The sequence below is a fragment of the Balaenoptera borealis genome (genome assembly GCF_965194805.1).
Source record: "Balaenoptera borealis genome assembly, chromosome: 8".
In the NCBI taxonomy this organism is placed as follows: Eukaryota; Metazoa; Chordata; class Mammalia; order Artiodactyla; family Balaenopteridae; genus Balaenoptera; species Balaenoptera borealis.
In genome coordinates, this window is record NC_138865.1 from 86,548,083 (window position 1) to 86,570,287 (window position 22,205).

The 22,205-nt window shown below is 37.5% G+C and overlaps 1 protein-coding gene across 11 annotated transcripts in view; it reads right to left on the reverse strand.

The window, feature by feature from the left end:
- The window catches only part of RNF38 (ring finger protein 38), a 114,044-nt gene that overhangs the window by 19,192 nt on the left and 72,647 nt on the right, over positions 1 to 22,205 (reverse strand). For all 11 annotated transcript variants that reach the window (XM_082402341.1, XM_082402338.1, XM_082402343.1 and 8 more), the window contains 2 exons: positions 20,245 to 20,438; positions 11,651 to 11,864 (listed from right to left, as the gene is read on the reverse strand). In XM_082402341.1, the coding sequence (XP_082258467.1) occupies positions 11,651 to 11,864; positions 20,245 to 20,438 (408 nt within the window). The remainder of the gene's footprint in view (positions 1 to 11,650; positions 11,865 to 20,244; positions 20,439 to 22,205) is intronic.

Sequence of the window (22,205 nt, forward strand, 5' to 3'; positions counted from 1 at the left end):
ACTTTGCTTTTCCCTGCTCTGGATAATCCCAGGTCCTTTAAAATGCCATAGAAATTGCAGAATCAGCTTCTCAAGTTACATCAAAAAACTTACTGGAAATTTGCTTGGGAGTACACTAATTCTACACACCCTGTATGTCAGTTTTGAAAGCAGACAGTTTTTACAAATTTGGCTCTTTCAAGCCAAATCTTTAAGTATTTAGACAGTTTTGTAATCTTCTACATAGAGGACTTGAACATCTTTTGTTAAGATTCTTAACTTCCTTCATATTATTTTGATTTTTCAATTTTACTTTCTTATTTGCATATTTATTATGGAGAATTTCAAATATGCTCAATACCAGTATAATGAACCCCCATATCTAGCACATAGCCTCCAAAACCACAAAACCATATATCCAATCCACTCCCATCAACTTCTCCCTTTCCTGTACTTTGCTAAAGCAAATCCCAGGAACCTATCACTTCATAAATATTTCAGAACTTATTTCTAAAAGACAACACTCAAAGCACTCAAAGTTTTACCATTAATTATGCTGTTTGAAATAGGTTATGTGCAACAAACATAGAAGATGGCTGTGTGGGAATATGTGGAGCTAGCATCTCCCCACAGCTAGGGCACCTGCCGGCCACTGGTGGGGGACTCTGACGTCCAAGGAGATGGGAGGAACCCCAAAGTGAACTAGTAGGATGTAGGGGGACTGAGTGGGGAGGAGAAGTGGAGGCCAGACAGGATCACTGCCCCTGAGGCCGGGGAGATCAGGAGAGGCAGGTGGGAGGGACTCTACGGGAAGAGCATGAGAGAAGCAGAGGGCAATCGCCTGGCCCACGCGGGCCAGGGAGCCTGCTGAGCTCCCAGGCAGGTCCCCTGCCCTCCAAGGCCCCGTCCAGGCCGTGGAAATCAGGAGAGGCAGGCGGGAGGGGCCCTCCCAGACCAGAGGAGCAGGAGAGGTGGGAGTTTGCCCCACCCACTCGAGCCCAGGAAGCCTGCTGGGCTCCCAGGTGAGGTCCCCTGCCCTCTGAGACCAGAGGTGGGGGGCACACCTGGGTCCTTTCTGTTCCTTGAGCCTAAGCCCCACCCCCCCACAGCCCCCAGGGCCTTTTCCAGCCCTGTGGGTCCTGAGCATTGGCCCCACCCACTGCCCAAACCTCGCCCTTGCTTAGGCCCCGCCCTCCACAGCCAAGGCCTCCCCCCACCTTTTTTTCCTTTTCCCCCCTCCTTTTTACTACTGTGGTACTGATGTACCTTCCAGTTGTTGATTCATCTATATTTTTATTTTTATATTCTTCCTAACATATCTGTCAGTTTCCTCGTCTAATTTTATTTTTTACTTTGTTATTGTTGTGGTTCCCACCCCCACCACCGTGCCCCAGGCGGCTTGCGGGATCTTGGTTCACAAGCCTGGGGTCGGGCTGAAGCTCCTGCGGTGGGAGCTCTGAGTCCAAACCACTGGACTAGCAGAGAACCTCAGATCCCAGGGAACATGCATCAGAGTGAGGTCTCACAGAGTTCCTCATTTCAGCACCAAGACCCAGCTCTACCCAACAGCCTACAAACCGCAGTGTTAGAAGCCTCAGGCCAAACAACCATTAAGACAGGATCACAATCCCATTCATAAAAAAAAAAAGAGAGAGAGAGAGAGGACGCAAAAAAATATGTCACAGATGAAGGAGCAAGGTAAAAACCTATAAGACCAAATAAATGAAGAGGAAACAGGCAATCTACTTGAAAAAGAATTCGGAGTAATGACAGTAAAGAAGATCCAGAACCTCGGAAATAGAATGGAGGCACGATTGAGAAAATACAAGAAATGTTTAACAAAGATCTAGAAGAACTAAAGAACAAACAAACAGAGATGAACAACATAATAAGTGAAATGAAAAATACACTAGAAGGAATCAATAACAGAATAACTGAGGCAGAAGAATGAATAAGTGAGCTGGAAGACAAAATGGTGGAAATAACTGCTGAGGAGCAGAATAAAGAAATAAGAATGAAAAGAACTGAAGACAATCTCACAGACCTCTGGGACAATACTAAATGCACCAACATTCGAATTATAGGGGTCCCAGAAGAAGAAGAGAAAAAGAAAGGGTCTGAGAAAATATTTGAAGAGATTATAGGTGAAAACTTCCCTAACATGGGAAAGGAAATAGTAACCCAAGTCCAGGAAGCACAGAGTCCCATACAGGATAAACCCTAGGAAAAACACAGCAAGACACATATTAATCAAACTAACAAAAATTAAATTCAAAGAAAAAATGTTAAAAGCAGCAAGGGAAAAACAAAAAATAACACACAAAGGAATCCCTATAAGGTTATCAGCTGATTTTTCAGCAGAAATTCTGAAGGCCAGAAGGGAGTGGCAGAATATACTTAAAGTAATGAAAGACAAAAACCTACAACCAAGACCAAGGATTTCATTCAGATCCTACGGAGAAGTCAAAAGCTTTTCAGACAAGCAAAAGCTAAGAGAATTCAGCACCACCAAACCAACTTTACAACAAATGCTAAAGAAACTTCTCTAAGCGGGAAACACAAGAGAAGAAAAGGACCCACAAAAACAAACCCAAAACAATTAAGAGAACGGTAATAGGAACATACATATCAACAATAAACCTGAATGTAAATGGATTAGATGCCCCAACCAAAAGGCACAGACTGGCTGGACGGATACAAAAACAAGACCCATATATATGCTGTCTACAAGAGACCCACTTCAGACCTAGGGACAAATACAGACTGAAAGTGAAGGGATGGAAAAAGATATCCCATGCAAATGGAAATCAAAAGGAAGCTGGAGTAGCAATACTCGTATCAGATAAAATAGACTTTAAAATAAAGACTGTTACAAGGGCTAAGGAGGGACACTACATAATGATCAAAGGATCAATCTAGGAATAAGATATAACAATCATAAATGTTTATGCACCCAACTTCGGAGCACTTCAATACATAAGGCAAATGCTAACAACCACGAAAGGAGAGATCGACAGTACACAATAACAGTAGGGGACTTTAACACCCCAGTTACACCAATGGACAGATCATCCAAACAGAAAATAAAGAAGGAAACACAAGCTTTAAATGACACAATAGATCAGACAGATCTAATGGACATTTATAGAACACTACACCCACAAGTGGCAGAACACACTTTCTTCTCAAGTGGACATGGAACATCCTCCAGGACAGATCACATCTTGGGTCACAAATCAAGCCTAGGAAAATTTAAGAAAATTGAAATCATAGCAAGCATCTTTTCTGACCACAACGCTATGAGATTGGTAATCAATTACAGGAAAAAACCTGTAAAAACACAAATACATGGAGGCTAAACAGTGTGCTACTCAATAACCAAGAGGTCACTGAAGAAATCAAAGAAGAAATTTAAAAATACATAGAAACAAATGACAACGAAAATACTACCACCCTAAACCTATGGGACGCAGCAAAAGTAGTTCTAAGAGGGAAGTTTATAGCAATTCAATCTCACCTCAAGAAACAAGAAAAATCTCGAATAAACAATCTAACCCTACACTTAAAACAACTAGAGAAAGAAGAACAAAGAAAACCCAAAGTCAGTAGAAGGAAAGAAATCATAAAGATCAGAGCAGAAATAAATGAAATATAAACAAAGAAAACAACAGCAAAGATCAATAAAACTAAAACCTGGTTCTTTGAGAAGATAAACAAAATTGATAAACCCTTAGCCAGACTCATCAAGAAAAAAGGGAGAGGACGCATATCAATAAAATTAGAAATGAAAAAAGAGAAATCACAACTGACACTGCAGAAATACAAAGTTTTATAAAAGACTACTACAAACAACTATATGCCAATAAAATGGACAACCATGAAGAAATGGACAAATTCTTGGAAAGGTACAATTTTACAAGACTGAACCAGGAAGAATTAGAAAATATAAACAGACTTAACATAAGTAATGAAATTGAAACCATAATTAAAAATCTTCCAACGAACAAAAGTCCAGGACCAGATGGCTTCACAGGCGAATTCTATCAAACATGTAAAGAAGAGCTAATACCGATCCTTCTCAAACTCTTCCAAAAAATTGCAGAGGGAAAAACACTCCCAAATTCATTCTATGAAGCCACCATCACCCTGATACCAAAACCAGAAAAAGATATCACAAAAAAAGAAAATTATAGACCAATATCACTGATGAACATAGATGCAAACATCCTGAACAAAATACTAGCAAACAGAATCCAACAGCACATTAAAAGGATCATACACCATGATCAAGTGGGATTTATCCCAGGGATGCAAGCATTCTTCAATATACGCAAATCAATCAATGTGATACACCACATTAACAAATTAAGGAATAAAAACCATATGATCATCTCAATAGATGCAGAAAAAGCTTTTGACAAAATTCAACACCCATTTATGATAAAAACTCTCCAGAAAATGGGCATAGAGGGAACCTACCTCAACATAATAAAGGCCATATATGACAAACCCACAGCAAGCATCATACTCAATGGTGAAAAACTGAAACCATTTCCTCTAAGATCAGGAACAAGACAAGGATGCCCACTCTCACCACTATTATTCAACATACTTTTGGAAGTCCTAGCCACAGCAGTCAGAGAAGAAAAAGAAATAAAAGGAATACAAATTGAAAAGAAGCAGTAAAACGGTCACCGTTTGCAGATGACATGATACTATACATAGAAAATCCTAAGATGCCACCAGAAAACTACTAGAACTAATCAATGAATTCAGTAAGGTTGCAGGATACAAAATTAATGCACAGAAATCTCTGGCATTCCTATACACCAACAATGAAAAATCAGAAAGAGAAATTAAGGAAACACTCCCATTTACCACTGCAACAAAAAGAATAAAATACCTAGGAATAAACCTGCCTAAGGAGGCAAAAGACTTGTACTCAGAAAACTACAAACACTGATGAAAGATATCAAAAATGACATAAACAGATGGAGAAATATACCATGTTCTTGGATTGGAAGAATCAATATTGTGAAAATGACTATACTACCCAAAGCAATCTGCAGATTCAATGCAATCCCTATCAAACTACCAATGGCATCCTTCACAGAATTAGAACAAAAAACTTTACAATTCGTATGGAAACACAAAAGATCCCGAATAGCCAAAGTAATCTTGAGAAAGAAAAACAGAGTTGGAGGAATCCGGCTCCCCCACTTCAAACTATACCACAAAGCTACAGTATTCAAGACAGTATGGTACTGGCACAAAAACAGAAATATAGATCAATGGTACAAGATAGAATGCCCAGAGATAAACCCATGCACATATGGGCACCTAATTTACAACAAAGGAGGCAAGAACATACAATGGAGAAAAGACAGCCTCTTCAATAAGTGGTGCTGGGAAAACTGGGCAGCTACATGTAAAAGAATGAAATTAGAACACTTCCTAACACCATACACAAAAATAAACTCCAAATGGATTAAAGACTTAAATGTAAGACCAGACACTTATAAAACTCTTAGAGGAAAACACAGGAAAAACACTCTTTGACATAAACCACAGCAAGATCTTTTTTGACCCACCTCCTAGAGTAACAGAAATAAAAACAAAAATAAACAAACTGCACTTAATTAAACTTAAAAGCTTTTGCACAGCAAAGGAAACCATAAACAAGACAAAAACACAACCGTGAGAATGGTAGAAAATATTCGCAAATGAAACAACAAAGGATTAACTTCCAAAATATACAAACAGCTCATGGAGCTCAATATCAAAAAAACAAACAATCCAGTTAAAAACTGAGTGGAAGACCTAAACAGACATTTCACCAAGGAAGACATACAGATGGCCAAGAGGCACATGAAAAGATGCTCAACATCACTAATTAATATTAGAGAAATGCAAATCAAAACTACAATGAGGTATCACCTCATGACGCTCAGAATGACCATCATCAAAAAATCTACAAACAGTAAATGCCAGAGAAGGTGTGGAGAAAAGGGAACCCTTTTGCACTGTTGGTAGGAATGTAAACTGATACAGCCACTATGGAGAACAGTATGGAGGTTCCTTAAATAACTAAAAATAGAACTACCATATGACCCAGCAATCCCACTACTGGGCATATACCCTGAGAAAACCATAATTCAGAAAGAGATATGTACCACAATGTTCACTGCAGCACTATTTACAATAGCCAGGACACGGAAGCAACCTAAATGTCCATCGACAGATGAATGGATAATGAAGATGTGGCACATATATACAATGGAATATTACTCAACCATTAAAAGAAACGAAATTGAGTTATTTGCAGTGAGGTGGATGGACCTAGAGTCTGTCATACAGAGTGAAGTAAGCCAGAAAGAGAAAAACAAATACTGTATGCTAACGCATATACATGGAATCTAAAAAAAAAAAAAAAAAGGTACTGATGAACATAGTTGCAGGGCAGGAATAAAGAGGTAGACACAGAAAATGGACTTGAGGACATGGGGTAGGAGAGTGAAGCTGCGGCAAAGTGAGAGTAGCATTGACATATATACACTACTGAATGTAAAATAGTTGGCTGGTGAGAAGCAGCAGCATAGCACAGGGAGACTGGCTCAGTGCTTTGAGATGACCTAGAAGGGTGGGATAGGGAGGATGGGAGGGAGGCTAAAGAGGGAGGGGATAGGGGGACATGTGTATACATATGGCTGAAACGCTTTGTTGTGCAACAGAAACTAACACAGTATTGTGAAGCAATTATACTCCAATAAAGATCAAAAAAAACCCACAAAGAAATAGGTTATGTGAACTCACTGTAGATCTATTTCTGTTGGTTTTCATTTGTAGTCCTTTTTTCCTCACGTACTTGGTTAACTTTGTTTACTGCTTACTGTCCTTGAAAATTTACTGGAGGGAATTCTTTGAAAACTAGCCTGAAGATTTCTTCCTCCAAAGAGAATCTGCATGTTTTCTAGGCCCCTGAAATCCAAAGTACTTTCACTAATTTCACAGTCTGGTGTGAATTTGGCCGCAAATTACATTTGTTTCTGGTCACTCTTATTCTAAGGATACAGCCCTCTAAGGTGCCTATTTTATGTAAGAAGGGTCATCTATGTAGGAAGGGACTCCTTAAACTTAGTGGTCTCTGATTCTTGTTCTCTTGTGCCTCATGATGGGACTTAAAATTGAAGTTCAAGTTTGCATAAATGAACAAAATGCCTTCAGGATAGAACTAGCATCCCTACTCTCCCTTAAATTTTGACCTGCCAATTCCTTCTGATCTTTAGGCTCTTTTGATGCTTTTAGGATACTGTTAATAATTTATCTAGTATAGTCAATTGTCTTCAATCAATTGGGATGCTCTCAATAACCTTGCCTACCAGCTCTAGAAAATAAAACTCCCTTTTCCATTGTAAGACCTTTTATTGGACATGAATGATGGCTAAATTTTATATTTTTGCATCTATTAACAAAATATTCTCCCTTTAGAGTGCTGATGAAATCTATTACCTTAAAAGATTTCCTGGGCTTCCCTGGTGGCGCAGTGGTTAAGAATCCGTCTGCCAATGCAGGAGACACAGATTTGAGCACTGGTCCGAGAAGATCCCACCTACCACGGGGCAACTAAGCCTATGTGCCACAACCACTGAGCCTGTGCTCTACAGCCTGTGAGCCACAACTACTGAGCCCGCGTGCTGCAACTACTGAAGCCCGTGAGCCTGGAGCCTGTGCTCCACAACAAGAGAAGTCACTGCAACGAGAAGCCCACGCACAGCAACAAAGAGTAGCCCCCTCTCGCCGCAACTAGAGAAAGCCCGTGCACAGCAACGAAGCAGCACCAACGCAGCCCAAAACAAAACAAAACCAAACAAAAAAAAGTTTTCCTGATGTTGAACTTATCCTGCATTGCCAGGATAAACTCTAATAATCATTATTTCAACTTTGCTAATAGACTATTCTAGTATAACACTAACTATGGTTTATTATTTAAAGTATCTGCATCTGTATTCAAGAGGGAAACTAGCTGAATGCTTTCATCTGTTGTACTGTCTGAGGTTTTATTATTAAGGTTATGTAAGCTTCACAAAATATACTTTGAAAATTTCTATCTTTGTCTATAATCTGGAATAGTTTAAATTGGAACTTTCAGTTCTTTATAGAGATTAGACAGAATTCAGATGTAATCTATAAAGACAGGTTTTTTATTATGCCTTTAATTTCTTCCATAGCTATTGGTCTGTTCAGGTTTTCTATGTCTTATGTTGTTCTGGTGTTTACATATGCAATTGTTTCAATATGTAGACCCAATAAGTAACTTTACACAAACGAGATACCATCTTTTCTGAAATTAAGTCTTTTCCTTTTCTTTCTTTGGTTCCATCTCTACCCTCCTTCCCTTTCCCTTCACTTTAGCACTCGCCCCCCTCACGCCTAGTATATATTTCTCCGTATTTTTCTTTATGTTCAGAGTCCTATGTATACAAATATTTAATCACCATGTTTTACAAAATTAACATAACACTTTCCTCAATTTTGTTTTTCTTGCTCAACAGTATCTTGCAGACATCACTCACATTCCTGGCATAATTCTAAGTAATTCTTTGTAACAGTTACATTCCACGGTATGAAGGTATCCTAATTTATTCTACTATTCTACTAATGATAAGCAATCACTTCATTCATACTTTGTTTCTATGGATTTGCCTATTTTAGACATTTCATATAAATGAAATCATACAAACTGTGAATCTGTGGCCTTTTGTGACTGGCTTCTTTTACTAAGCATGTTTTCAAGGTTAATCCACGCGGTAGCATGAATTAGTACTTCACTACTTTTTGAGTGAATAATATTCCACTGCACAGATATACCGTATTGCATCTATTCATCTGCTGATCGACGTAAGTTATTGTTTTCTGTACATTTAATTTGCATTTAGGCACTGTATCAAATTCTTTCAAACTAGAATATCTTGTGTTTTCTTCTACTACAATTATATAATGAGAGGGAGAAAGATACAACAATCTCTTTCAATGTTTTATATCCATTACAATATCATTCTGCATTTGGTAGAACTCCTAACATAACACTGAATAAAAACGAACAGAGCCAAGTATCTCTCTAGTTGCTGATTTGTCACTCACAGATTAGGATACTTGCTATTAGTTTTATTTATTATAATTAATTTCCTTCTTGCTCTATTTTGTTAGAGTTCTTAGTAAACTTTAACTGACTTTTCAACATCTCTTGATTATAATCATATGCTTTTTCTTCTATTATTTGCTGATGTGATATGATTTTCATACAAAACTATCGTCTCTTACTTGGAATAGATCTTATTTGGTCACAGTTTATTACTCTTTTGATATGGTGCTATAGTGTATTTTCTAAACATCTATTTAGAAATTCTGCCTATGCATCAGGGAGTTTGGGGGGATTACTATCTTTATTTGCTTTTGGTATTAAAACTACGCTGGTTTCACAAAATAGAGAGTTTGACTTAAAAAAAAAAAAAAGGCGCCTGGAATTATTTGAGCGCTCTCTAAAGGTTAGAGAAAACAGCTGTGAAGCTATCTTGTCACCGTGCCTCGGTAAATCTCTGATTAGCTTTCACACTTCTGTGGTAATTCAAATTTTCCTGTTATTCTTGGGTCAATTTTCGGAACTTCCTTTAAGTTTTCTTTTCCCCCCCCAGGGTTATATACAAAATTTCATTATAATAGTTAATAATGAAGCAATACTTGAGCACTTACCACTTGCACTAGTTTAAGTGCTCAGAATGGATTAACTCTTAATTCTTTCAACATCCCTTATGAAACAGGTGCTATTTTCATTTTACAACTGAAAAAACTCTTTGAATGTTTCCTACATATAGAGATATGTCTTTTTATCATTCCTGCTCTTCTTTACATTTGTTCTTTTTTCTATAACCAAGCTCAGAAGAGGTGCGCCATCCTTACCAACTTTTCAAAGCACAAGGATTGGGTTTTCTTTGTGCTACTTCTCTTATTAAAAGAATAGATTTTCAAATCATTAATTTTAGTTGTTTGCCTGGTAAGTTATTCATCCCAATTCCTGTTGGTTTATTCTGTAACATTTCACCCTAATTACTCAAGCAATTAAGTGTTCATAATGAAGGTTTATAAAAATTTCTTGGAGAACAGCTTTGGCCTGTCCCACTGACTATGGTATGAAGATTTTTCCTTTACAACCTTGCCTCAAATATTTCAGTGTCATTTTTTAAAATCTTTTTTTTAAAACTTATGATTTACAGTTTTATCAGATTATGACCACAAAAAATATGGTCTGGAAAAACTTTTCTTTTTTCTTTTTTAAATAAATTTATTTATTTATTTATTTATTTATTTATTTTTGGGTGTGTTGGGTCTTTGTTTCTGTGCGAGGGCTTTCTCCAGTTGCGGCGAGCGGGGGCCACTCCTCATTGTGGTGCGCGGGCCTCTCACCGCCGCGGCCTCCCTTGTTGCGGAGCACAGGCTCCAGACGCGCAGGCTCAGTATTTGTGGCTCATGGGCCTAGCCGCTCCGCAGCATGTGGGATCCTCCCAGACCAGGGCTCAAACCCGTGTCCCCTGCACTGGCAGGCAGACTCAACCACTGCGCCACCAGGGAAGCCCCAAAACTTTTCTTTTTAAAACTTATTATTATGTGATTAATTTTTTAAAAGTGTTTCATGAACATAAAGCGAAAGAACATGGCTGAAGGAAGAAGGATGTCTGAGCAAAATCATATTTTCTTTCAACTGTCAGTATACGGTACTTTGTTTTCCATCATCCAGTACAGTAGATTTAAAAAAAAAATCAAACGCTAGTCTGATTTGATTTCCTTTCCTTTGTAATTTCTGCTGTCTATAAAGTTGGAAGATTTTTTTTCCTTATCCTTAAAATCCAGAAACTTTATAAGAATATGTCTAGATTTGTCTTTCTTTTTAATAATATTTACTTATTTATTTTGTCTGCGCCGAGTCTTAGTCGTGGCATGCAGGATCTTTTAATTGCGGCATGCATGTGGGATCTAGTTCCCCCACCAGGGGTTGAAGCCGGCCCCCTGCATTGGGAGCATGGAGTCTTACCCACTGGACCACCAGGGAAGTCCCTAGATTTGTGTCTTTTTTGACCTCAGAAAATCATACAATTTTGGTCTCAGGCTCTAAGGACTGGCAAACCCTCTTCTCAGCTAGTCCCTCAGTTCCTGGAAGGAACAAAGGGAAAGGAAGCTCTGTACCTGTCATCTCAGTGGAGACCTAGAGAAACTTGTCAGCAAAGATGCACCCAACTGTCTTGCCTACTGAATTACTCCAGAAGAAACCGGAAGGGAGAGGGAAACAGGAATATAGACTCAAACCACCAGCTGTCTGATATCCGCTATAAATCCTATATTCATCATTTTAAACCAACTATTACAATGAAGTCATTCTGAGCTTTCACAACCTTGATTCTAATTTTTTAAAGTTCAACTTTCTTCTAAGGAAGCTGTGTAGAATTTAAATTTTAATCCTCAGTGAAGAATGATGAACTTACCTAAAATAGCTTCATTTTGGGTAAAATTGTTTCCTTTTAGGTAAAATTAAAAGAAATCTACAACGAAAACCAACCAACCTCAATAAACTGCTACCAACTTTCAGCATCTGTATTTCCTGGCCATTCTGTTACTATACCTGATCATGTATGTCAACCATTACTGCATTCTGCTGGGGTGGATGAGCAGCAGGGTGTAATAGACGGGGAGATACATTCGGAGGGTGGAAGGCTCGAGGTTCCTCTATTGCTTGCTGCTGTGCATAGGGGAGATGGTGATAATTTTCATCTTGACTAATGGAATTATGTCGAGACAGACGATCCCTTCTTCCTCTCTGGCGCCTGACAGGAGGACTGTAATATAGCAAAAATGTCAAAAAGGTTGTTATAATGTTTACTGTTGTGATCCATCAGGATTCTGTATTGTCTCTCGTTGTAATCCATTAGTAGTATATGCTAAGGTAGGCTTGAGTATTAAAGAATTGCTGTGGTTCATCATCAGCTCTGAACACTTACAAATTTAAATAGAATGTATATGTTTTTTAAAAAATAACAGAATTAAACAAAATTGATATTCAGCTCTGAGATTACTTAGAAATCAATAGCCAATCACTGTCATTTTGGGGGAGGGGGTTTAATTGTATAAAATTGATCCTTTTATAGGCAAATATAGTCAAATATCAGCAATTTCATATGGTTTAACCTATTATTTTGCCTCCTTTATTTTATAAACATTTTAGAACAAATTTTAATTTGCATATGTACCTTGGCCGTAATCCACATATGCCTAATGGACATTTTATGTTGTCTATCTGGCTAAGACACATAGAAAAGACATAGTTCCTATATGCCCAAAATGACAATTTTAAAAAATGAGAGTAGAAAATACATGAAAAAACTAAAGAACATTTAATTTGTTGACAACTGCAAATAATCGAGTAATTGGGTAAATGCTGAGAATGGAAATGATGGCAAAATAGCATCAGCATAAATGTTCCAGTAATATACAGAATTTTTAGGTAGAATCTGGTCACTGAAGGAAACCACTTTTACTCCCCATGCACTTGTCATGGACATAGTTTAACACAAATAACAAGTTATCATGAGTAGACTTCCATCTTCCACTTCCCTACAATTCCACAATTCAGCTCCACTGCTTTTTACAATGGCTCAGCACGCATAACAATTCGAAAACGCAGCAGGCCTCATGAAAAATGTACTCCACATTAGGCAAAAGAGGCCGAACAGCCCCCTTCAAGACACAGCTGCACACAGCCACCTCAGCAGTATTTACTGAGGACAGGTCACCTTTCCCTTAATTGTTGCACTCTGCACCTCTAAATCTGTTTCTTCTCACTCTCAACTGCCCAATCTTAAAAACAATAAGGGACACTCCTTTGCAATATCAACTCCTCTACAGAGTTGTTAAAACTAACCCCCAGGTTCTCGCTCCATTCACTGCTTCCTCTATCTTTATTTTCAGCGTAACTCTTTTTTGCATTTCTGCTTCAAAACTCACATACTGTATTTCACTGATTTTCAGATGCCATCCACCTTTGAACTCACTTTAATGTTTTATTTTGAGATAATTTTAGTATAATTTTTGCGTACCCCTCACCCAGCTTTCCTTCATGTTAATATCTTCCATTAGAATAGAAAAATTATCAAAATTAAGAAATAAACCTTGGTATCATACTGTTAACTAAACAACAGAATGTATTCAGACTTCACCCAGTTTTTCTACCAATATCCCCTCACGGTCTAAAAATCCAGTGCAGGATGCCATTATTGCATATAGTGGTCATGTTTCCTTAGTCTTCTCCAATCCATGACAGTTCTCAGTCTTTCACGACCTTGATACGTCTGAAGACATATTTACTCTGCAGAATATCCTTTAACCCGGGTTTGTCTGATGTTTTCGCATGATCTGCATGATGTTATGCATTACTGGAAAGGATATCACAGAGGTGATAGGCCCTTTTCAGTGCATTGTATCCAGGGGCACATGACATCACATGCATCACTCATGCCTATGTATTCAACACCAATCACTTGGCTAAATTGGTTTCTGCCAAGACCCTCTACTACAAAATCACCATTCTTCCCCTTTGTAATTACCAAATATTTGGGGGGGAGATACTTTGAGACCATGCAAATATTCTGCTTCTGCTAAAAGTTTTGCCAATAACTTTAGCATGCATGAATGGACCTTTAGCTATCACTATTATGATATTCTAATGGTGATTTTCTACTCCCCTCATTTCTTCCACATGTATTAATTGGAATTCCATAAGGAAGAACTATTCCCTCTCTCCCATTTATTTGTTTATTCACTTATTTATGAGTATGGACTAATGGATATTTATTTTATTCTTTAGGTTATAATCCACACTATTGTTTTATTTTGCTGTTAAAATTATTTCAACTTTGTCCAATGGGAGCACTTTCAGTTTAGCTCCTGTGCCCTTTTACTATTGTTCCTTACTATATGGACAATATGCTCTAGGCTTATCTTGTATTTTCCCTATACCAACTCTGGAATTAACAAGTTCTCCAGAGCCCTGGTTCCTTTGATTATGGAATGGTATTTAGAAGGTAAGTGCGCTGACTGCTACACTATTTTTAGTCTCTCTAAGAGAAAAGAACAAGAAAATTTATCTATGTATACTAACTCATGTATATGTACATATCTTTATACCCGTAAAAATATTTTAAAGGACTGTTTAATGTATCACTAAAAAGAGGAGGAAAGCTGCCAATTAGATTATGCTATACCATCAATTTAGAAACATTATGATGTGAAAAAATGTGCACCTTACAATCAAAATAGAAAATATATGCCCAGATCACTCATCTCCCAAAAAAACACTCAGCCTGTCCACACACTTTAAGGGTCCCTTTTAATATTGTTTTATTCTGTTGTTGCTTCTTGCTCTCACTTCCCTACTCAAACATAATTTCAATAACTCAAACTTAACACAAATTAAGACCCAAGCTCTCATGCTGACATGTAAGTTCCTTAACAATTTTGGTCCTTGTCTTTCCTGAATTGCCTCTCATTAAATCTGTTACGTATGCCTTTGTAACAGAACATTTAGAAAGCAGAATTACTGGAAAATCTAGAAATAATAAACAGTGATAAGACGGACAAATATTTCTTTCAGTTGACTTTTATATCTATGATAGGTACTACTTTGTCACTTTGTTTTAGATGTATCACTTGTAAACAGCACAAAGCTGTTCCCTCCTGGCCTCACTGACCTGCCTTTTGTTGGACTGCGTTTTCTATATATGTTGTTTATCTGTTTCATTGTGTGGAAGCTATATATTCCAGTTCTATTTTTCTAGTGACTACACTTAAATTTTTAAACACATACTTCCATTTTTTGGAAAACATCTAGATTGCACATTTTTACTTCTCTCTGCTCTGTCCCCATTTTACATTCAGATCTTTCCTGAAATTTTTTCTCTTTTTTTTAACAATAGACCTTTATTCAGACTTAGCAGTATGTCTTTTTTGTTTCCTTTCCTAATCAAATGGTATTAAATCCTACTTCTTGCATTTATTCTTCCACTTCCTAGAGTACAGTATTTAAAAATTCTTTCAAGAAGGTTCTTTTTTTCTTTTTTTCTGTCTTCTTTTTTAATTGTAGTTGCTGTACAATATTACATAAGTTACAGGTGTACGATACAGTGATTCACAACTTTTTTATTTATTTTATTTTTGGCTGCGTTGGGTCTTCATTGCTGCTTGCAGGCTTTCTCTAGTTGCGGCGAGCAGGGGCCACTCCTCGTTGCAGTGCGCGGGCCTCTCATTGCGGCGGCCTCTCTTGTTGAGGAGCACGGGCTCTAGGAGCACGGGCCTCAGCAGTTGCAGCTCTCGGACCCTAGAGCATAGGCTCGGTAGTTGTGGCGCACGGGCCCAGCCGCCCCGCGGCATGTGGGATCTTCCTGGACCAGGGCTCGAACCCGTGTCTCCTGCATTGGCAGGCGGATTCCCAACCACTGCACCACCAGGGAAGCCCTGATTCACAATTTTTAAAGGTTATGTTCCACTTATAGTCATTATAAAACATTGGCTATACTCCCCGTGTTGTACAATAAATATATCCTTGCAGCTTATTTTATACCTAATAGTTTGTACCTCTTAATCCCCTACCCTTATATTAGCCCTCCCCCTCCTCCTTCCCTCTCCCCACTGGTAACCACTAATTTGTTCTCTGTATCTGTGAGTCTGCTTCTTTTTTTACATTCAACTCGTTAGCTGTATTTTTTAGATTCCATATATATAAGTGATGCCATACAGTATTTGTTTTTCTCTGACTTATTTTACTTGGCATAATGCCCTCCAAGTCCATCCATGTTGCTGCAAATGGCAAAATTTCGGCCTTTTTTATGGCTGAGTAGTATTCCATTGCGTGGAATACACACACACCCTTTATCCATTCACCTCTTGATGGACACTTAGGTTGCTTCCATACCTTGGCAATTGTAAATAATGCTGCTATGAACACTGGGGTGCATATGTTTCTGAATTAGTTTTTTTGGATATCTACCCAGGAGTGAAACTGCTGGATCATATGGTAGTTCTGTTTTTAGTTTTTTTGAGAAATCTTCATACTATTTTCCACAGTGGCTGCACCAATTTACATTCCCACCAACAGTTTATGAGGGTTCTCTTTTTTCCACACCTTTGCTAACATTTGATTTTTGTGTTCTTTTCAATAATAGCTGCTCTGCCAGTTGTGAGGTGATATCTCATTGTGGTTTTGATTTGCATTTCCCTGATGATTAGCAATGCTGAGCATCTTTCCATGTACCTGTTGGCCATCTGCATTTCCTCTCTGAAAAACTGTCTACTCAGGTCTTCTGCCCATTTTTTAACTGAGTTTTTTTTTTGACATTGAGTTGTATGAGCTGTTTATATGTTTGATATTAACCCCATATCGGTCATATCATTTGCAAACATCTTCTCCCATTCATTAGTTTGTCTTTTCATTTTGTCGATGAATTTTGTGCTGTGCAAAAGCTTTTAAGTTTAATTAAGTCCGATCTGTTTATTTTTGCTTTAATATTCTATGCTTTAGGAGACAGATCCAAAAAATACTGCTGCAATTTATGTGAAAGAGTTCACCTATGTTTTCCTCTAGGAGTTTTATAGTTATCTGGTCTTACATTTAGCTGTTTAATCCATTTTGAATTTATTTCTGTATATTGTGTTAGAGAATGTTCTAATTTTATTTTTTTACATGTAGCTGTCCAGTTTTCCCAGCACCATTTACTGAAGAGGCTGTCTTTTCTCCATTGTATATTCTTGCCTCCTTTGCCATAGATTGACCATACTACGTGGGTTTATTTCTGGGCTTTCCATCCTGTTCCATTGATCTATGTGTCTGTTTTTACGCCGCTATCATACTGTTTTGACGACTGTAGCTTTGTAGTATATAGTCTGAAGTCAGGGAGTATGATTCCTTCAGCTCTGTTGTCTTTTAGATTGTTTTGGCTATTTAGGATATTTTGTGTCTCCATACAAATTTTAAAATTATTTGTTCCAGTTCTGTGAAAAATGCCATTGGTATTTTGATGGAGACTGCACTGAATCTGTAGATTGCCTTGGGTAGTATGGTCCTTTTAACAATATTAATTCTTCCAATTCAAGAACACAGTATATCTTTCCATCTGTTTTTGTCATCTTCAATTTCTTTCATCGGTGCCTTATAGTTTTCCAAGTACAGGTGTTTTAACTCCTTAAGTAGGTTTATTCCTAGGTATTTTATTCTTTTTGATGCGATGGTAAATGAGACTGTTTCCTTAATTTCTCTTTTTGATAGTTTGTCATTCACGTATAGAAATGCAACAGATTTATGCATATTAATTCTGTATCCTGCAACTCTACCGAATTCATTGATGAGCTCTAGTACTTTCCTGGTGGCATCTTTAGGATTTTCTATGCATAGTATCACATCATCTGCAAACAGTGACAATTTTACTTCTTCCTTTCCAACTTGGATTCCTTTTATTTCTTTTTCCTGTCTGACTGCTTTGGCTACGACATCCAAAACTATGTTAAGTAAAAGTGGCGAGAGTGGACATCCTTGTCTTATTCCTGATCTTGGAGGGAACACTTTCAGGTTTTCACCATTGAGTGTGATGTCAGCTGTATGTTTGTCATATAAGGCCTTTATTATGTTGAGGTATGTGCCCTCTATGCCCACTTTCTGGAGAGTTTTTAATCATAAATGGATGCTAAATCTTATCAAAAGCTTTTTCTACATCTATTGAAACGATCATATGGTTTTTACTCTTCAATTTGTTAATGTTGTGTATCACACTGATTGACTTGTGGGTATTGAAAAATCCTTGCAACCCCAGGATAAATCCCTCTTGATCATGATGTATGCTTATTGTTCAACATTCTTCATCTCTGAATGTTTGTGCATATTCTTAAATTTCACCAAGATCTTGCTAACACTCAGTCTTTCTTCAATTCTTTTTTTTTTTTTTAATATTTATTTATTTATGGCTGCATTGGGTCTTCGTTGCTGCACACGGGCTTTCTCTAGTTGCGGCGAGCGGGGGCTACTCTTTGTTGTGGTGTGCAGGCTTCTCACTGCGGTGGCTTCTCTTGTTCTGGAGCATGGTCTCTAGGTGCACTGGCTTCAGTAGTTGTGGCACGTGGGCTCTAGAGCGCACGCTCAGTAGTTGTGGCGCACAGGCTTAGTTGCTCCGCGGCATGTGGGATCTTCCCGGACCAGGGCTCAAACCCACATCCCCTGCATTGGCAGGCGGATTCTTAACCACTGCGCCACCAGGGAAGTCCTTCTTCAATTCTTGAAAATGATTTTGTACTATTTCTGTCAAAATCGTTCCCTTCTATTGTTTCCGCCTGGAAATATGATTAGACATATTTAGAACTGATGACTCTTGTCTACATTTAAATTTCTTTTCCACACTTTCCATTTTGCCCTTTTACACTACATTCTGGGAAAATTCCTTCACTTGATCTTCCAGGGACCAAGATGCTTTTTCTGCCTGTTTATTAATTTTGCCAACTAAGATTTCCAGTTGATTTTTATGGATACAATCTCTTCCACTTCTCTCATGTTACACTTAGTCTAAAATTCTATTTTGTTTATTCTCTTAATTGTTTTATTTCTTCTATTAACGGTTTCTTCAAGTTCTTTCTTTTATTGAGTTTCAGTGCCCTTCTTTCACTTTGTTGGCTTTCCTCAAATGTTTGGTTTTCCTCAAATGTTTGGGAGTGATGACAAATCACAGGACAGGGGTTATCAGAAGGAGGGTTTTTGATGTTCTATTTTAACCTAGGTGTTGGGCACACCTGTGTGTTATCCTTTTAAGTGTACACTTGTTTTACAAGTTCTCCTGAATGTATGTCACATTTCACCATAAAACAATAGGAAAGATTACAGCAGGGGCTCAGGCTGTAACCTTGAAACAACCAACCTTATTTCCTCATGCTATTACATTTAACAGCTATAAAATATTTTACCTGGTTGGCATAACATTATTTTACTTAAACATTCCCATATAATTGGGTAATACTGCACCAGATAATGTAAAAGTCTTAGTGTGTCAACAGAATACAGCTCAGGAACAGGTTTATCTTGTCTCATTTGGAACAATGAATGATGGGTTTTAAGATTCCTTCAATATTAGTTTCCCAGGGCTGCCCTAGCAAAATACCACAGACTCACTTAAACAACAGAAATTCATTTTCTCACAGTCCTAGATACTATGTCTAAGATCAAGGTGCCAGCATGGCTGGTTTCTAGCGAGAGCTCTCTTCCTAGGGTCTCCTCTTATAAGGACACTAATCCTCTTGGATCAGGGCCCCAGCCTTATGATTTCATTCAGCCTAAATTACTTCCTTAGAGGCCTCATCTCTAAATACATCCACATTGGGGGTTAAGGCATCAACCTATGGATCTTCAGGAGACACAAACATTTAGTCTGTAATACCACCCTACCTCAAGATTATCAGTACTTCTTATATTATCAACATCCTGGACATATAAACAGTTGTCTCACCCCAAGTATGCTTTATTTCCTTGGAAGAAGAAAGGTATGACCTCAGGCAACTACTAAAGAGGAAGCAGCTCAGGAAATGTATTCCCCTGGGAAGGCAAGGCAAGGGGCAAGTCCTATATGGAAGATAGGACTGAAAGTCAAACTAAATTTCAGTCACTCTTCATATCACAGGCTCCACAATTTTAAAGAAACTTAATTAAGCTCCCAGTTGCCTTAGAGGATACAGAAGGAATATGTGGAGAGAGGTTATTCATTTCTAAGAATGGAGTGGATAAGAATGGCACGAAAAAGAGGTTGCTCATTCCTAAGACTATGGTTCTATATTTCCTTACAGTTGTAAACTATAAAATGCATTTTTCAGTAATATGGATTGAAGGCTAGCCCACAAAAAGTCTTAAACCTTAAGGTAGTTGAATTCACATATAATGGTATGGATTGATTTTAGGTAAACCACTTTAGCCTCTTTCAATTTCTTCTTCTGTCAACCACAAGCTAAATGAACTCTCATGATGGACTGTAGAAGTCTAAACAACTTGTAATGTTGTTTCTCGTGTGTAAGCATACAAGTAAAAAGGTGTTGATGTGTTTATAAAATTCCTACAGAAAAAATGCTTTCTGATGTTAAAAAAAAACTCACAAATCTACCAATGACCACAAATTTAATAAGTAACTGTAACCAACTAACCTTCTTCTGTTGCGTGCAGGTGTGTTGCATCGTTCCCCTGAGAAGTGATGTTGGCTTGGTCGAACTGAAGGGGGCTGCCTATTTGATGTCATCTCCCATGGTCGCATTGGTGGTGAGGGAGCTGGTGATGCTGATGTATAATCAAAGACTGAATGAGAGAGGCGCTGTCTCTTGGGACTTGGACTATCTTCACTCTGCCAATGTAACAAAATCAGTCAACTGAATAAAATCTTTTAAGGATTTTTGCATTACTGTTTACATGCATAGGTGTTTAAGTATGTTTACCACAAAGTGTAAAGGAGGAAAAAATACACTATCAACCTGAATTAAATACCTTTAAAAGATACGAGGGGTGGGGTGGGAAAGGGAGATGCACAGTAAATAATATCAAATGAAAAGTTAACTCTTTCTTTAAAATCATCATAAAATTAACCAGGTAACAACACACAAGGTACACAATAGGGCAATAAACAATTTCTATGGTACTTGACCACCTCTTTAAAACTCCAATTCAACTGAGAAAATCTACTACTTCCTCCCATCAGTTAATAGTTACTCTTTTAGGCATTAATTCTTAGCTGAGAGATCAATTTAGGAAGGGGTATAATTTAAGTAGGCCCTTGATTTGATTTAAAATCACACTTGCCTGCCTCCTTATTCCTGTTGTTTAAGGCCATTAGATTTATTATTTAATAATGTTTATGTGGACAAAGTAAAATGTATTTAAAACATTAAAAAACAGTCAACTGATCTAGTTCATCAGTTCTTAACTAGAATATCATAGAATATCTTTGGGAAAGACATGGCATTTCAGGTAGATCATGGGAGTGGTGGATAATTAAAAACCCATACGTGTTAATGTTGAAGCACAGTCTCAAGTTTTCAAGGGTTTAGCTATAAAATTGGCATGGATCACTTAATTGAATTATTAACTCTCCAGGATTCCCCACACAACTCAATTTTCCAATTGAGTCTCTAATCAAAACTGTCAAAATTACAAGTTAACTGAAAGTCTGATGAGGGCTGTGTGTTTTCTAATAGAGCCTCTCCTATCTCCAGTCTACTCCTGCAAATTCTAATCATTTGGGCATTAGGGAACTTTTGACTGCCACCTGCTGCTAGAACAAAAATGTTAATATTAGCTAAAGAATATATGAGGTTACATACTATGTTAGATTTTAAAATATAAGCATATAAAACAGAACTGATTAAACTGATAGGAATGAAGCAAACTGCTAAATGGTTACTTTTGATCATTCTAAATTATTTAGTAGATGTATTCAAAAACCATGTCATTTTCCTTCTATACTTAAGAATATTATAATTCAAATTTGTTATAACTAAAACAGAAAATAGTTTTCAGAACCATATACAAATGCTCTTGTAACTTTCTTCACACTAACCTTATTTTCTCCCTATATTTAATGGTGCTATTAAAATTAGTTGTTTTTAACCCCTTGATTTTAATAAGAAAATCAGTTATGTTCTGATAATCCTAAAACTTAGAAAGTGAAAAATAACCATTAATATTTAGATATTCTGATTAAAACAAAACAGCAGAACAACTAAGACTTGACAAACTCATACATGAACTATACATAAGCATTAGAAATGTGATCTCCACGTGTGGTAAAACAGACTTGATTAACACTGACTTTTTGAGGTACAAAATGCTAGCAACCAATCATAATCATTGGCTTTCATATGTATAAACCTGTACCGCAAACCTTGATGCAAGCTAAGATATGGAACTCTGAATTCTAAAAATTCACTGCCCGAATGGAGAAGAACGCTACAGATACACAAAATAACTAAGTATTGAAAAAACACTTAGGCTATCAACCTTTACATATTTCCAGTGATGTTCAAGTTGTAAGTTAGCATATTCTTATTTTACAACAAATGCATTACTTTTAAGAGTGGAGATAAGGAAAGATGACTGAGAAAGTTTCCCATCCCTT